General features: G+C 44.2%; 1 protein-coding gene across 1 annotated transcript; it reads right to left on the bottom strand.

The window, feature by feature from the left end:
• Positions 1-1,310: 1,310 nt before the first annotated feature.
• Positions 1,311-11,428, bottom strand: LOC128422482 (hyaluronidase-4-like). Its single transcript, XM_053406563.1, has 4 exons — positions 11,344-11,428; positions 8,911-9,857; positions 5,551-5,640; positions 1,311-1,742 (listed from the first exon to the last, which is right to left on the bottom strand). Exons 1-4 carry the CDS (start codon positions 11,426-11,428, stop codon positions 1,311-1,313), a joined length of 1,554 nt encoding a protein of 517 aa, XP_053262538.1.
• Between the last annotated feature and the right edge of the window lie 7,249 nt (positions 11,429-18,677).

The raw sequence follows: 18,677 nt of genomic DNA on the forward strand, positions 1-18,677 counted from the left end.
TCTCCAAATCCCAGAGGTTCAAAGAACAGATCAGGGCTGTTTGCCAAAGGGCTTTTAAACAGCCCCATCTTGGAGCATCCAGTTTTTGGAGGTTCTGTCTCCCATTTTAACTGCAGTTTCCGTGGAGACCACTTCTCCCTCCTGGACCAAGGCATAGTCTCTCCACCCATCAGCTGCTCCAGCAAGCAAATAATCAGGAGATCACGTTAAGTGCTCAAGTGTTGCTTTGAAGTCCCTGCTTACCTGCCCCAGGTACAATGGGTGGGCATGGGTTGCCCAAAACTGCCTTGCAGGACAAATGGGGAGGCGCTGCACTACACCCCATCCAAGTTGTTCAGGAGGCTTCTTAGGGGCACAGGTGACTACAGGGGAAATATGAAGACAGGGAACTTTCCTTCCACAAACTTCCTTAGGGTTGCAATCCTATGCCCACTTACTTGGTAGCTCAGATGATCTGAGCAGCCGAATCTGTCCTGCTTCAGTCTTGTTAACACTCAGTCAAAGGTCTGTCCCACCCCATTTGGTGCAGATATTTTAAAAGAACACACCCAAAACCCACGTTTAAAATTCTACACTTTTTTTTTGCACATTTTCTATGCACTTTTTTACTGTAAAATATGTAGTTTTCAACACTTTTTTTCCTATAAAATGCACTTTTTTATGCAACTTTGCATAAAAATCCATTGTTCACATTTTATGCACCGAAACAGCACTGCAAAATCCAGAGACTTGCATGATCCTATGGGAAGTTGCATTTCGGTCCACAAAAAAAGTTTAGGAACTTTGGATCAGGTCGGTCTGCTGCAAAAATTCAGATCGAGCACCTTCTTCCCTTAGCCTGGGACTAGCAAGGGTTTGCTTTTGCACAGACACGTATAGGATCGCGCTGCAAGTTCTGTTATATTAAGATCTAAGTCCAGATCAACATATTCGCGTCAAAGTGGCACTGTGAGGGGATTGAAAGGGGAATGGATCACTCAGAAGCCCCCCTCCCCCCCCAAAAAAAATTGTGCCAATGTGGACAGCTGGTCTACACATATCACCAGGCCATCTGAAATGGTTTCAGCTGAAAAACAATGGGCAATGACTTGTTGTGTTGATCACCTCTTTCACATTAGTAGTTTTGTGACACTGTCAGACATTTCTGCAAGCCAGTGGTGTTCTTGGTATCTTTTAATCTCTCCATATGATACAGCTGATCCATGCAAGGAAGTTTTTATCTTGCTCAATATTTGCATGTTGATTCGGAGGTAAAAATGCATAGGGCAATTGATTTTTAATTCCTCTGATGTGACAGATCTCTGAGGGTCTCATTGCAATTTGACTCTTAGGACGGAAGTCTCAGGCATTAAAAAGATTAAAGAAGTCAAATTTATCACAACTACTATTCCAGATGGGAGTAAATTGGCAGAATCTCCTGGTTGGCTGCCCGTAGCCTTCATTTCCCTGCAATCAGCGCCTTCAAACCCTTGGTAACAATGGCAGGCGAATTTCTCTGCCATTATTTGAAGGTCAACAGGCGATGCTTCCCCTCTCACAGTAAAGCCCAGGCCGCCTGACGCTTCTATTTGGAAGTTCTGAGGATTTAAATGGAGATAATCTAAGGCTTTCCAGTTCCTTCGAACACACCTCCCGTTGTTGTGACAAAGATGCCAGCTGCACACCTCGGCCGCTTTGGTTACGTTGACGATGTAGAAGCCCAACTCAGAAGCAACGAATTGTTTCACCTTTGTGCAGTTGACCTGGATGGAGCAAGAAGAAAAAGAAGAGGTTGCAAATTGTGTGAAGGCATGCCCTTCTCAATTCACATCAATTCAGCATAGTATAAAGGTAAAGGTAAAGGGACCCCTGACCATTAGGTCCAGTCGTGACCGACTCTGGGGTCGAGGCGCTCATCTCGCTTTATTGGCTGAGGGATCCGGCGTACAGCTTCCGGGTCATGTGGCCAGCATAACTAAGCCACTTCTGGCGAACCAGAGCAGTGCACGGAAACGCTGTTTACCTTCCTGCTGGAGTGGTACCTATTTATCTACTTGCACTTTCACGTGCTTTTGAACTGCTAGGTTGGCAGGAGCAGGGACCGAGCAACGGGAGCTCACCCCGTCGAGAGGATTCGAACCGCCGACCTTCTGATCGGCAAGCCCTAGGTTTAACCCACAGCACCAGCCTCAGCATAGTATAATGGTGCCTATATTGCATGACACCTCAAAAGCCCATGAGATCAGTAGAAACGTTTCGATTTCTAACAATGCCTTTCCAGATGAATTTTACGTTTCTCCTGCCAATCAGATGCTCTTACATAAGGAAGAGCAAGTCTCCTGATTCCTTAGCAGCTGAGGAGAAAAAATGATTTTGGCAGGCAAGGCTTGGCATTAAAGGGTGAGGAAAGCTGCAGCTACTGAAATTTCCTTTTCTAGGCAATTCTGAAGATGGAAGTCTAGTTATGTTCATTGTGAACATTATGAATAGTGCAGAATAAAACACAGTGGAGGGTGGGTGAGGATGGGGCATAAAAGGAAAGTATGATTTTTCTTTATACAAAGATTACACTGATTTGGTTTGATTATGTCATAGCTGTTTTGCTGTTCAGTGCTGTTCAATGCTTAAGGTTTTGTTTTGTTTTTTACTATCTTACTGGGGTTTTTTTTTTTTTACTTTTTGTACCCTTGCAACACTGCTGAATGACAAGCTGCACTTGTTTAAATTATCTCATCTACTCAGGTATAAAAACTGAAGGAGATTTATGCTATACAGTGGTACCTCGGGTTAAGAACTTAATTCCTTCTGGAGGTCTGTTCTTATCCTGAAGCAAAGTTCTTAACCCAAGGTACTATTTCTGGGTTAGCGGAGTCTGTAACCTGAGGTATCACTGTAAGCTCAGGTCTTATGATTTTGAGCCTTAGAATTGGCAGGGCCACCACTATTTGCTGACTAGATGGCATTGATCACTGGTGCCAACTATAGTAAGGTTACCAGACTTCCCTGTTTCCTGGAGACAGTCCCCGGATTTACAAATCAGTCCTGACAAAATCCATCCCCTTCAATTGAAGTTGAAAAGTGTCCCCGGATTCATTGAAAAAAATCTGGTAACCTTAAACTATAGGGGGTCCTTGGGAAGCAAGCAGCCACAAAAAAAAAATTGTTGTGGGTGCTCAGCACCCACGGTAAAGATAAAGGGACCCCTGACCATTAGGTCCAGTCGTGACCGACTCTGGGGTTGTGGTGCTCATCTCGCTTTATTGGCCAAGGGAGCCGGCGTACAGTTTCCGGGTCAAGTGGCCAGCACGACTAAGCCGCTTCTGGTGAACCAGAGCAACGCACGGAAATGCCGTTTGCCTTTCCGCTGGAGTGGTACCTATTTATCTACTTGCACATTGATGTGCTTTCGAACTGCTAGGTTGGCAGGAGCAGGGACCGAGCAACGGGAGCTCACCCCATCGAGGGGATTCGAACCACCGACCTTCTGATCAGCAAGTCCTAGGCTCAGTGGTTTAACCCACAGCACCACCCGCGTCCCATCAGCACCCATACTACGGGGCCTCCAATATGGCTTCCAGGGTCACCAGGCACTGCTGTGGTGCGTATGATGTCATGACATCACGGCGCAACATGATGTCATGATGTCACATCACGCGCCACTGGGCACCCACAACCTGGGGCTCAAGTCGGCACCCCTGACATTGATTGACCCACAACAGGGCCTTCTTGGTAGGGGCCCCACTTACAGAATGCTGGGAAGGTGCATTGTAACATTTAGGCAGAAATCGAAACCATTCCTCTTCACTAGGCTTTGTTGGCTGACATAGATTGTTTCTGACAACTTTGAAATTATTACTTGCGAGGTATTGGGGGGGGTTGTGTGTACAGTGGTACCTCGGGTTACAGAAGCTTCAGGTTACAGAAGCTTCAGGTTGCAGACGCTTCAGGTTACAGACTCCGCTAACCCAGAAATATTACCTCAGGTTAAGAACTTTGCTTCAGGATGAGAACAGAAATCGTGCAGCGGCGGCACAGTGGGAGGCCCCATTAGCTAAAGTGGTGCTTCAGGTTAAGAACAGTTTCAGGTTAAGAACGGACCTCCGGAAGGAATTAAGTACTTAACCCGAAGTACCACTGTATTTTTAAAAGGTGCTGTTTCTATTGGTTTTTTTGTTTGCTATTCTAGGCTTCTTTGGAAGAGTGTGATGAAAATCTAACAGCAGCAACAACAACGCTGCCTCTGGACGCCAGCAGGACCAGTGGTTAAGGGTGATGAGGGCTGTGGTCCAACAACAGCTGGAGACCCAAGTTTGAAATACACTGCTCTAGATATTGCTGGGCTACAAGGCCCATAATCCATGGCCATTGGTGGGTGTTGGAGCCCAACAACATCTGGTGGACCATAGTCTGCCTACCTCCGTTCTAGAAGATAGGGCTGGAAAAATCAATCCAAGCTAAGCCAACTAAAGGAATAAGATAACAGATGATATATGGAAGTAAGGGAAGTGGGGGCAATTAATAGTTGAAGTGGAGAACAAGGCAGGAAGCAATAAAAGTGTATACAGTAGTACCTTGGTTCTCAAACACGTTGGTTCTCAAACTCCGAAAACCCTGAAGTAAGTGTTCCAGTTTTTGAACAATTTTTGGAAGTTGAACGTCCAATGTGGTTGTCGGTTATTGTTTCCAGGGCGCCTGCACCAATCTGAAGGTGTGCCTTGGTTTGCGAACATTTTGGAAGTCAAACGGACTTCCAGAACGGATTAAGTTTGGCGCTTTTGTTTTTGCTATTTATTTTGTGTTTTTGTTTTTGAGGCTTTTTAGGTTAATTTTTGTGACTGTGTGGAACCCAGTTCAGCTACTGATTGATTGATTGATTGATTGATTGTGTGACTGCGGAAATGGATAAAAGCCCCCATCCAAACATTGACTATCATCATTACAGGAAAGAAAAAAAATAAAATTTTCATTTTCATAATCTACAATACTGTCTTATTTATTATATAGTGCAGTACATTGATTATTGCTTTCATTTTGTGGATCAATGTTCTCATTAGATAGTAAAATTCATGTTAAATTGCTGTTTTATGGGTTGTTTTTAAAAGTCTGGAATGGATTAATTCATTTTGCAGTACTTTCTATTGGAAAGTGCACCTTGGTTTTAGAACGCTTTGGTTTTGGAACAGACTTCCGGAACAGGTTAAGTTTGCAAACCAAGGTACCATTGTATTGCAGATGACCTGCCTTGTTGACTATAAGAAGAAAGTCATCTTCTCTTACTTCAAGTATCTGTCCATCTGGGCAAAAAGACATGTCAATTCTTAAACAGAAAGAGTTATTCAAAACTTAGATCCAGCTCCTAGACTCAGCCACTCTCTCCTTCCTATTGGTGACCCATGAACACATCCTAGCCAAGAAGAAATTCCATATGCTATTGACCAGCTAGCTATGGAAGAGTTGTCAGATAAACTGCACCTCAAAAGATAAATAAAATAAAATCGAATGGCATACAATAGAAATTCTGTCTACTAGATTAAATAATATCCTCAAGGAAGAATCAAGGCATGGGTTTACCTCAGATGACGTTAAATTCATGTCTCCCCAAATAACAATTCCCGCAGCTCCCAAGGCAGCACTTTCTCCAATGGTGCTAACAAGATCTTGCTATATTGGAAACAGAAGGAAACATCATCAGTGTCTATTACTGTTTATTCGTAACAAATTTTGCTAAAGATGGGGAAACAGTTAGTTAAAAAACTGATATATGGGCCCTGTGGACAAGGGGCTACTCTTCAAGGAACTAGTCTACAGCCTAGTAGTAGGTTTACTTGTCTCTTTCAAAAATCAAAGAAAATCATAATCCAACCTGTCCTCTCGACCCGTGCCCATCTTGCCTGATTAGAGCGTGTCCAGACGAGGTGGGGGCCCTCCTGGGGGATATCATCAATTTGTCCCTTGACACGGGGACATTCCCAGGGGAACTGAAGGAGGCAATGGTGCGCCCGCTCTTAAAGAAAACATCATTAGATCCTTTAGATCTATCCAATTACCGCCCGGTTTCGAATCTTCCGTTCCTGGGTAAGGTGATTGAGAGAGCGGTTGCTGAACAGCTTGGTGGGTTTGTGGATGAAACATCGGCTCTGGATCCATTCCAGTCTGGCTTCCACACTGGTCATGGGACCGAGACAGCTCTGGTTGCCCTAACAGATGATCTTCGTAGACAGCTGGATTGAGGCTGATTCTTCTAGATCTGTCAGCAGCTTTCGACATGGTCGATCACGAACTTCTGGACCACCGCCTTGCCGACGTGGGGATCCAGGGCACAGTCCTTCAATGGCTGCGCTCGTTTCTCTCTGGTCGGGGACAGAGGGTGGCGCTTGGGGGGGAATTGTCATCGCGCCACTCCTTGGTGTGTGGAGTACCTCAGGGTGCGATACTCTCCCCAATGCTTTTCAACATCTTTATGCGCCCCCTCGCCCAGCTTGTCCGGAGTTTTGGGCTGGGTTGCCATCAGTATGCCGATGACACCCAACTCTATCTGTTGATGGATGGCCATCCTGACTCGGCCCCAGACACACTGACCAGATGTCTGGAAGCTGTGGCTGGATGGTTACGTGGGAGCCGGTTGAAGCTAAATCCTTCGAAGACAGAGGTCCTGTGGCTGGGACGGGACGATATGGGATTGGGGGGGCAACTCCCATCTCTTGCGGGGGCGCAGTTAGTGCCAGCACCGTCCGTTAAGAGTTTGGGTGTAATCTTCGACACCTCCCTTTCCATGGAGGCGCAGATTGCAGCTATAACAAAGGCGGCATTTTTCCATCTCCGCCAAGCTAAGCAGTTGGCTCCTTACCTCTCTCGCCCTGACCTAGCCACTGTGATCCACGCGACGGTCACCTCCAGACTGGATTATTGTAACTCGCTCTACGTGGGGCTGCCCTTAAGACTGACCCAGAAACTCCAGCGGGTGCAGAATGCTGCAGCGAGACTCCTTACGGGGTCTTCGCTGCGAGATCACATTCATCCGGTGCTATATCAACTGCACTGGCTCCTGGTGGAGTACAGGATCAGGTTTAAGGTGTTGGTTTTAACCTTTAAAGCCCTATACGGCCTAGGACCCTCGTACCTACGGGACCGCCTCTCCTGGTATGCCCCACAGAGAAACTTACGGTCTTCAAATAAAAACATCTTGAAGGTCCCAGGCCACAGAGAAGTTAGGCTGGCCTCAACTAGAGCCAGGGCTTTTTCAGCTGTGGCTCCGATCTGGTGGAACACTCTGTCACAAGAGACTAGGGCCCTGCGGGACTTGACATCTTTCCGCAGGGCCTGCAAGACAGAGCTGTTCCGCCAGGCCTTTGGCCAGGGCACAGCCTGACTCCCTCCCTCGGCAATCTTCGTGGAGCTCTGGCCCAATGGTGGCCAGTGGCTTGAATTTAATTAATTTTATAATGAATGATTTTAGAGTGTTGTTTGTGTTGTACTTTTGTACTTTTTTATTGTTGTTAGCCGCCCTGAGCCCGGCTTTGGCTGGGGAGGGCGGGATATAAATAAAATTTATTATTATTATTATTATTATTATTATTATTATTATTAAGTATTATGAGCTAATGCATAGGCCTTCTTTTTTAGAATTGTAAAACTGGAATAATGACTTAGTTAGGTTCCCTCTTGTATTTCTGTACTCTGGGGTCACATTTCCCATAATGCAGCAGGAGGCCTGTTGTTGTATTGGAAGGTCTTGGGGCGAACTGCAACACTCAAAATCTTCACTCCTTCCTGGAATTACCTTAAATATAGCAAATGAAGGCCTATAATAGGCTCTTCTCATCTATGACCCCAGCGTAGTGAAAACTTCGGTTTGAAAAACAATTTGTAACCGTCTAAATACTCTGGAGAAGAGTGCAAAATGAAGTTTGTTAACACAGTCAACTCAAATAAATGTTTATGCGCCCAAGTCTAATGCACTAAGCCTTTCTGTGAAATGTGAAATAATGCTTAGCATTTATATATATATATATTTTCCTGAACATATAAAGCAGTTCGCAGGTGTTTTTTTCTGTATGTTTGTTTTACAAAAGTCAGTACAGTGGTACCTCAAGTTACAAATGCCTCAGGTTACAAATGCTTCAGGCTACAAACTCTGCTAACCTGGGAGAGTTACCTTGAGTTGAGAACTTTGCCCCAGGATGAGAACAGAAATCATCTGCCGGCGGCCCAACGGCAGCAAGAGGCCCCATTAGCGAAAGCACACTTCTAGTTAAGAACAGTTTCAGGTTAAGAACGGAGCTCCGGAATGAATTAAGTTTGTAACTAGAGGTACCACTGTATTAAGTAAGCCAAAATTATTATTATACCCCTATTAAAGATGCATGGATAAGATGGAAAAATAATTTGTTGCTTAGGTCCATCTCTTGAGCTCTTGGCTGAGGTAAAATGTGAAGAAAGTTTTCCTAGTTCAGGATTCATTATACTAAACCGGTAAAGCACCCCTGGATGGTTAAGTCCAGTCAAAGGTGACTATGGGGTTGCAGCACCGAGCCTCTTGGGCTTGCCGATCAGAAGGTCAGCGGTTTGAATCCCTGTGATGGAGTGAGCTCCCGTTACTCTGCCCAAGCCCCTGCCAACCTAGCAGTCTGAAAGCACGGCAGCGCAAGTAGATAAATAGGTACCGCTGCAGCGGGAAGGTAAACAGCATTTCTGTGCACCCTGGTTTCCATCACAGTGTTCCGTTGCACCAGAAGAGGTTTAGTCATGCTGGCCACATGACCCGGAAAACTGTCTGTGGACAAACGCCGGCTCCCTTCGCCTGAAAGCGAGTTGAGTGCTGGAACCCCATAGTTGCTTTTGACTGGATTTAACCATCCAGGGATCCTTATTTTACCTTATGCTAAACCAGGTCTAACATAGCAGTTCCTACTTTCCCCCCAAATAGCTTACCTTGGAAAGAAATAGCAAAGGTTCGTCCCTATAGTCTAGTCGGGTATATACAAATATTGGGAGAGCGTAACCGTGTGATGTCATCATGGAAATCCTCATAGATTCGTTCACCCTAAACTGTGAAAAGCGTAAGATATTATCACTGTTTCCAAGGCATTTCTTAATGGCAATGGAAGGATACAGGGCTGCGCTGCTGTTCCACAGCCACGACAGTTCGTTGTTCCTCAAAACCTCATTTTCTGGACAGGAGCCACTATAGTTCTGGTCATGGAAATTGTAATTGTGGCAGTCAGGATACAAGTAGTATCCCCACAAGCCCTTGGGCCTACTTTTAATGCCCAGCTCAATTGTCTCTTTCATGAAAGCCTTAGCACATTGCTCAAAGGAAAGCTTAGCTAGACGCTCAACGGCGTTTGCCGAAACATTTTCATGCATTTCAGAAATTAGTTTTCTCGACTGCCTCCTGTAAATATCCTTTGTATTCCAGTTGCGGTCCCATTGCGGCCTCCAGTGTTCCCAGTCTATGACTGCTAGCCCAGTGAAATCTTTATCGGGAATGTAGTAGTCAATGTCTTGGAGAGCTTTTTCCAGATGCATTTGCAAGCTGAAATTCTGAGGGAGGCCACCATTGACTGGGATTTCCTGTGGAGTGTACCACGGATAATATCCTAGCCTGTTGACATAAAATATCGTCACGTTCTGCCCTCTCGCTTTGGCAAACGGGCTTCCAGTCACGTGGAACATTTCCAGGTTAATCGTTATGTTGTATCGGATGGAGCAATGATCCGTCGGCGCGTTCCAGGCCGCTACAAAAGGCTTCCTTCGAAAAACAGGGAGCTGAGCTGGCTTCATGGCAAAAGTAGAACTCCACACAAATGTCATATGTATCCAAGTTGTGAAGTGGACCTGCTGGATAATAGAAAGCAATATTTGGGTTTTCAATATGGCTGCCGTTATAGGAAAATATTTGCAAGTACATCTCCCAACTTTACCAAGTGCAAAGTAAAATAAAATGAGAATTAACAATAACAATAAAGAACTACAAAAACTATCTAAAGCTGAATATAACACCTAAGCCAGAGGTGATCTTTGGCTCCCACAGTTTCAGAAACTTTCAGAGAGTATCCTGGCTGATTTGATTGACATCCTATGCTCTTTTAAAATGTGATGGTTTTTGGGGGAGTGTTATTGGGTTGTTTTTATTTTGATTATATATTTTGTGGTTTTATACTCTGATTTTGTTCTGTGAACCGCCCTGAGACCTCCAGGTATACTGCAGTATATAAATTCAATTATTATTAATAATAATTTTATAAAGAAAATGGGCCATTGGCATACCCTCCAACATTTCTCTGATGAAAATAGTGACCTCCCCTCCAATATTTCTCCAATGAAGATAGGGACATCCTAAGGAAAAATGGGACATTCCAGGATCAAATCAGAAACCAGGATGGCTTCTGTAAACCTGGGACTGTCCCTGGAAAATAGAATACCCTCCAACATTTATCTGAGGGAAATAGGGATGTCCTATTCTGTTGTTGTTGTTGCTGCTGTTGTTGTTATACCCTGTCCATCTGACCGGGTTGCCCCAGCCACTCTGGGCAGCTTCCAACATTTATGAAAACATAGATGTTTTTAAAACTCAAATAAACAAAATTATTTCTGCCGTGATAACTAGGCACAGGTCTGAGCAAGGTTTTGTGGGGGGGGTTGACCTGCCGCTTTCCCTGGGGAAACCCACTGTTTACCACAGAACTGGTGTCAACCTGCAGAAAACCCAATTGACTATTGTTCCAATTCAGCGCTAAAAAGCAGGTTTCCCCAGTGAAGGCGGCAGGACAAAACAAAAAACCCAAACCCTGCTTGGACACATGCCTGAAAGTCACAAATCTGGGCCTAGAAATTGTGGCACTTTACTCCACACCAAGTTGTAGCTGTTCAATTTTGCCACTGGATGTCACTGCCAGTCTATTTCATCCGCCATTTGAATAAAACAAAGCTATTTAAGGACAAGTGTTTGGACTTAGATGAATGGGTTTCTGTTAATTTGGGTTCTTACTAAACAGTAATAACATACCGAAGTGGCGCGGGAATGCCTCTGTTTAAAAATATATGGCTTTTTTAACACTGGGTTTTGAAACAGAAAACAAACATTTTCAGAACTGCCCCTGGCGAACGACTATGACCTCTGCTGTTATGTCAGGGTGGAGTAGCTACAAGCAAGCATAACATCATCTGAGCTTTATAAATAGATCAAATTTTTTACCCAGCTGTCAAGAGGAATTGATCTACAACACCCAAAGGAAAATGTAATAATTTAAAGCGATGTCATTTGCCATCTGTGGGATCATAGTGCAGTCTTCCTCCCATTATAAGCTCATAGTCAACTCCATATCTTCTGCTTTTTGCTCCAGCTGCTATCAACCCCCTTACATCCATTTCCCCAGATTTCATCACAGGTGATCGATTGCATGGGATAAACTGTAGCTAACTGCAGAGATTTGCTTTGGTCATCCATGGCACTGGGAGGTAATGAATTCTGCTTTGATAGAATAGCGGCTGTAAGATCTCCTAGATCAAATCCAGCAAGAAAAATATACTTTTAAAAGGTGAAGGAGTTCCTGGGACTGTTGAGCGCTGCTTTCTTAAGAAGCAAACCCAGGAATCCTCATGATGAGACAGGCATCGGGTGTGAAAGGGAATCATTCTTCACTTCTCCAGCAGAAAACTAGCTAAAAATCTCCTCAAAGGCCACAGCAATCCTAAATTTAACTGGATTGTTAACCATGGACAATTCTCTGTTAAGCTGCCATAGTTTTGTATGCTTTTATAAAACTATACAGTGGAACCTCGGTTTTCAAGTGTCTTGGAAGCCAAATGATTCGGAACCAGAACGCCGAAAACCCGGAAGTAATTGCTTCCATATTCGAACGCGCCTTGCACGTCTCCATTTTTTCAATGGATTTTGCCAACCGCCCATTGATCCTCAGTTTTTGGAAATTTCAGAAGTCAAACGATCTTCCAGAATGAATTACATTCGAAAACCAAGGTTCCACTGTAAATTGCCTGAGACGTTTTCTGTAGTAAGTGACAAAAACAGTGGTACCTTGGTTGTCAAACGGCTTTGCTCCCGAACAAATCGGCTCCCGAACACCGCAAACAAGGAAGTAAGTGTTCCGCTTTGCAAACGTTTTTTTGGAAGCTGAACATTCGCTGTAGCTTCCGCAGCTAAGTACAGGAAGCTCCTGCAGTCAATTGGAAGCCGTGCCTTGGCTTTCAAACAGCAAATAACAATAACAGTAGTTGTTGTTTTCTTCACTCATAAGTTTTCTAACCTGGTCTTTTCGCTGGTATAATGCAGTTCCTAACAGGAAGGAGAAATTGTGCGGCCGCTGTGTATGAATTGTCCTAAAAACAGAAGACCCCTCCCCAACTATGCTTTTAAGTGTTCTTTAAATTGGTCTTTGAGCAACTGGTTTAAATCTCTCACAAACTTTGGGGATTTGTTGTTATTGTTTAGTCATTTAGTCGTGTCCGACTCTTCGTGATCCCATGGACCAGGGCACTCCAGGCACTCCTGTCTTGTACTGCCTCCCGCAGTTTGGTCAAATTCATGTTAGTGGCTTCAAGAACACTGTCCAACCATCTCGTCCTCTTTCGTCCCCTTCTCCTTGTGCCCTCAATCTTTGTGCATGCACACGAAAGCTCATACCAATAACAAACTTAATTGGTCTCTAAGGTGCTACTGGAAGGATTTTTTATTTTATTTTGTTCCAACATCAGAGTCTTTTCCAGGGAGTCTTCTCTTCTTGTGAGGAGATAGGAGGCTTCTCATGGGGAAAGAAGGCGCCAAGTTGCGCCCTGCATTGGCTCATCTCCTGGCTCCCTGGCCTCGTCGCAACTGGTCCCGCGGCAGAAGTGAGCTTGAAGGAGGGGCAACCAGGGCCAAGGTGACTGGACCAGGAGAGAGGCAGAGACCTTTTGAGAGACAGTGATCAAACACAGACCACTGAATACATAACAGACAGCACTGTTTCAGGGCTGCGAAGGGCAGCCATACTTTCATTGCCCTCCAGGAAACTTTGTGAGGACCCCAACCTCATGATATAACACCCCCGGGACACTCTGGACAGTCCTAGCTGCCCCATCGCAAGAAAGGGGCTGGGCAGAGGCAGCCAACCATTTGGAGGAGGTCAAGATCAGAGCCTCCTCTGCCCCTCAAGATTGGGGTGGGGAGCTCAGCCACATCTCAATAGACATGTGGGGGGGCTCAAGACACCTCACCCTTCTAGAGTTGGTGCCTATGTTGGGGATGAGATCCTGATTTATCAAAAAAATGGTGGAATGTTATTGATACCTTTTACCTATGAGCACAAGGGATGCGGGTGGCGCTGTGGGTTAAACCACAGAGCCTAGGACTTGCCGATCAGAAGGTCGGCGGTTCGAATCCCCGCAATGGGGTGAGCACCCGTTCCTCAGTCCCTGCTCCTGCCAACCTAGCAGTTCGAAAGCACGTCAAAGTGCAAGTAGATAAATAGGTACCGCTCCGGCAGGAAGGTAAACGGCATTTCCGTGCACTGCTCTGGTTTGCCAGAAGCGGCTTAGTCATGCTGGCCACATGACCCGGAAACTGTATGCCGGCTCCCTCGGCCAATAAAGCGAAATGAGCGCCGCAACCCCAGAGTCAGTCACGACTGGACCTAATGGTCGGGGGTCCCTTTACCTATGAGCACAACAAAGGATCTTGCCGAAATCATGTGCTGCTTCATTTTCCTATCCAAATGTTCCTGTTCATAGCCTGGAACGATGTAACTTCCTATTATCAGTCATCAGTTGTTCACTGCATAATCTTGAGGTGAGTAACTTCTCCCTGTTTTGCTCGAGCCTCAGGGCGCAAGACATTCACTGCAGTGCTATGCCATTAGGGCATTCTGCTCATCACTTCATTGCAAGTGCGGAAAGCTCACGGCATCGCTATGCATTATTCACAGCTAGAAGTAGTTGCGAGAACATTTGTCTTAGCAAGCGGAAGTAATATTAATGTAGCCCAGCATAAAAGCGGGAATAAATGGCAGGTCAGTGTTTGAAAGAATGTGTTGGAACACTATGAAAGTCTGCTTAGCATTTTGTGACTAGGGAAAAATTATAATCATTCCAACATGTGTATGAGAGATTCCCCCCCAAAAAAAAATTCTCAAAGGTTAGGTACCAGCTGAACAACTAGACAAATTCAAAGTTATACACTTGAAGTTGATGAAATTATTCAGTAGTTTAATTGGCAGTGATAAAGGTAAAGGGACCCCTGACCGTTAGGACCAGTTGTGACTGACTCTGGGGTTGCGGCACTCATTTCGCTTTATTGGCCGAGGGAGCAGGCGTACAGCTTCTGGGTCATGTGGCCAGCATGACAAAGCCACTTCTAGCAAACCAGAGCAGCACACGGAAACACCGTTTAACTTCCCGCCGGAGTGGTACCTATTTATCTACTTGCACTTTGACGTGCTTTCAAACTGCTAGGTTGGCAGGAGCAAGGACCGAGCAATGCGAGCTCACCACGTCACGGGAATTCGAACCGCCGACCTTCTGATCGTCAAGTCCTAGGCTCTGTGGTTTAACCCACAGCGCCACCCGCGTCCCTAATTGGCAGTGATAGGGAATCTCAATTTAACGTGGGTGCTGTTTTAATTTCTGCTGCTACATACAGTAAAAGAGAGTGTCAGTAAATTGTGCAGTTTTGCATATGTGTGTATATGTGTGTTTGGTCTTTTCCATGGGTATGGAAACTGGAATACAGCTGAAACTAAGAAGTATTTTCCAAATGCAATGTGGCTTAGAGGTTAATCTAAGTGACAGGAGGAACTAAGCAGAACAAAGACTAATCTGCTTAGGGGCAAGGTCTCTAAGGGAATAAGGAATAAGGGCAGAGAGACATTCCAGAGCGTAATAAATGGAGAAGGGGGGTGAACTACAATTAAAAGTACAGGTCAAGAAGGAAATAATAACTGTGTGTGTTAGGTGAGCCTATACTAGCCAAGAAAAACATTGCTAAAGAAGTAGGAGTTCAATAGAAATTAAAGCTACCTATGCATACTTACTTGGGAGAAAGTAAGTTTCCCATTGAGCTCAATACTTCTGAGTAAACCAAAAACACAGCAAACCTTTGAGATTTGCCTTTCTATGAATTTTGCAATCCCAGCCAGGTAATGTGTACAAATGGGGTAAAAATGTGCATGCATATAAATGCATAGGTGAGTGAAAAGAACATGCACAAATGCATTATATTAGGGGAAATTGCTTTGCAAAAATGTGTAGATTTGTCAAAACTGGGTACCTCAATGTTTTTATGAGAAATTCGTACTAAAATTCCAATGAATTTTCATAATGGTTTTTATTCGTATTTATTTTTTAATTGTCGATTGCTACAAAAAGGTGAAAAACTGGGGGGGGACTTGATTTAAGATGGGGGAAATTGGAAATTCTCAAAGTGAAATTGGTAGATTCTACCATTCCCCATGGTTTCTGAGTCAGATGACATTCCCTGCGGCTGAGGAGCTACTGAGGCCCAATAAAGATAGAAAACCTCAGCTGCAAATGTGCATAATTTAGGGTTGTCATATTTCAAAAAGTAAAAATTGAAGTTTTAAAGCTATTTTTAAAGGAAATTTGCCCAAAAAAAACCACCCCCACTTCTGGTTTTCCCAGACATTTTAACCGACTTCTGAAAATTCCACCCAGACACTGTTTTTTGTAGACAAATCCTGGCAATATCCGGAAAATTCCAGACATATGGCAGGAGTAGTATAAGTGCTTGCAAGGGGGACTTTGAATGCAATTGCCAAGTACCAAATGACCTTGCAGTGAAAATGGCATATGTATTATGCTGTTAATGGGAAATTTAAAAAGTACTGTTGCCACTTTAAATATAAAAAAGCAATGCCTGAATCTTATGCAAAAGGTATTGCCGTTTCTTGAAATATAAAGAGGAGAAGGGCAATGACAGGCCTAGACAGCATCTTGAGAAGTAGAGACGTCACCTTGCCAACAAAGGTCCGTATAGTTAAAGCCATGGTTTTCCCAGTAGTGATGTATGGAAGTGAGAGCTGGACCATAAAGAAGGCTGATCGCCGAAGAATTGATGCTTTTGAATTATGGTGCTGGAGAAGACTCTTGAGAGTCCCATGGACTGCAAGAAGATCAAACGCATCCATTCTTAATGAAATCAGCCCTGAGTGCTCACTGGAAGGACAGATCGTGAAGCTGAGGCTCCAGTACTTTGGCCACCTCATGAGAAGAGAAGACTCCCTGGAGAAGACACTGATGCTGGGAAAGATGGAGGGCACAAGGAGAAGGGGGCGACAGAGGATGAGATGGTTGGATAGTGTTCTCGAAGCCACAAACATGAGTCTGACCAAACTGCGGGAGGTAGTGGAGGACAGAGGTGCCTGGCGTGCTCTGGTCCATGGGGTCACGAAGAGTCGGACACGACTAAATGACTAAACAACAACAACAATGTCTTGATCTTGTGCAATAAAAATATAAAGAGGTAATGACTTCATCTTATGCAATAAAGGCAAACACTCTTCCCTGAAGCCCATAGAAAGTAACTCAGTACAGATGGATAACAGCTTCATTCAGATGCACATTCAAATGGGCATCTAAAGCACATCTAGTTTCTGCTCATGGATCTGAATCCAGCAGATGTTCTACGCATGGAATCCTTATTGCATCCTTATCTTGATTGGAGCGACCGTGTTTTATAGAAGCTTAGGTTGGTATGGTTGTTGTTTTTTCCCGAAGCCCCAAATTGTTTCCAGACTCTCATTCTCTGTGTGCAAAACTATCATTTCCAATTTATTTTTAGCACAACCTGTATTTGCAAACACTCCCACTCTCTGAACCTGGCACAGATTGACAGGAAATGACTTTTCCTGTAATGTAAAGAGAAATGTGTTGCCTACATAAAAGCTGTATCTGATTTCCTAACGAATTGTGTTCTGCAAGTGTCTCATTAAAAAAAAATGTTTAGACTGCAATTGCTAATACAGTATGTGTAACCCTTTGGGAAGGTAACATTTTCAATCAGTTTCAGGTGCTGAGTCTTTTTATAAGGTACAGTCGTGCCTTGGTTGTCGAACGGAATCCATTCCGGAAGTCCGTTCGACTTCCAAAAACGTTCGAAAACCAAGGTGTGGCTTCCGATTGGCTGCAGGAGCTTCTTGTACGCAATCAGAAGCTGTGTCAGACATTCGGCTTCCAAAGAACATTCGCAAAACAGAACACTCACTTCCAGGTTTGCGCGTTCGGGAGCCAAAATGTTTAACTCGCAAGGCGTTCGGGATCCAAGGTACCACTGTACAGTGGTACCTCGGGTTAAGTACTTAATTCGTTCTGGAGGTCCGTACTTAACCTGAAACAGTTCTTAACCTGAAGCACCACTTTAGCTAATGGGGCCTCCTGCTGCTGCCGCGCCGCCAGAGCATGATTTCTGTTCTCATCCTGAAGCAAAGTTCTTAACCTGAAACACTATTTCTGGGTTAGCGGAGTCTGTAACCTGAAGCGTATGTAACCTGAAGCATATGTAACCCGAGGTACCACTGTATTACTTTCTCATAGTAGAAACTGTGAACTTAGTAACCTGGGAGCAGACTCCGATGAACTCAGTGTAACTTGCTTCTGAATGGACATGTATAAAATTGTACGATTAGCCAGTACAGTGTTACCGCAGGTTAAGAACTTAATTTGTTCTGGAGGTCCGTTCTTAACATGAAACTGTTCTTAACCTGAAGCACCACTTTAGCTAATGGGGCCTCCTGCTGTCGCCGTACAATTTCTGTTCTCATCCTGAAGCAAAGTTCTTAACCCAAGGTACTATTTCTGGGTTAGCGGAGTCTGTAACCTGAAGCATCTGTAACCTGAAGCGTCTGTAACCAGAGGTACCACTGTATTCTAAACTAAGCTACCTTTTGGAATATATTGTACTTGCACTGCAGAGATTTTGGCAATCAACTATAATTGTAGACAGTTTGTTATTTCTGTGAGGCAATGGAAATGTACCCCTTATTGCCAGGGCTGCCGACTTGAATAAAATATGGGGGGCAGGTAAACCCCACCCCACATCATCAATCACATTACATGTACATTTGAATGGCAATGCCCATTAACTTGGGGTAGGGTGGTTCTCAAATATTCTATTGGGGAGGTGAAGGAACCTCATCCCTTAGGAGTTGGCTCCTATGCTTATTGAAATGATAGCCTCAGTTCACAGACCCTCCAAGTCTCCATATCTTCCAGCAAAAGTCCCTGATTTAAAGATGTTGCCCTAGTTTCTGAATTGATCCCAGAATGTTCCGCTTTTCCTTAGGACATCTGTATTTTCACTGGAGAAATGTTCATTGGAGGGTTATGTGACCCCTGAACCAAGGAGATAAGTAACTATATAACTTTTAGAATACATTTGAATAGAGAAATTTGTATAGAGAATTTTTTTAACATTTTATGTTTTTATATGTGTTGGAAGCCACCCAGTCAAAGGGGCAGGGTATAAATAATAAAATTATTATTATCATCATTATTATTAAGTACGACATTCTTATTTTCATCAGAGAAAAGGGTATAAATAATAAAATTATTATCATTATTATTATTATTAAGTAGGACATCCTTATTTTCATCGGAGAAATGTTGGAGGGTGTGAGTTCAGCTTCAGTAACAAACTATTCAAATGCATTGAATCAAGAAGGTAAACTTTGCCCAAGGGCAAATCAAGC

This window comes from Podarcis raffonei, chromosome 10 (genome assembly GCF_027172205.1).
Source record: "Podarcis raffonei isolate rPodRaf1 chromosome 10, rPodRaf1.pri, whole genome shotgun sequence".
Lineage (NCBI taxonomy): Eukaryota > Metazoa > Chordata > Lepidosauria > Squamata > Lacertidae > Podarcis > Podarcis raffonei.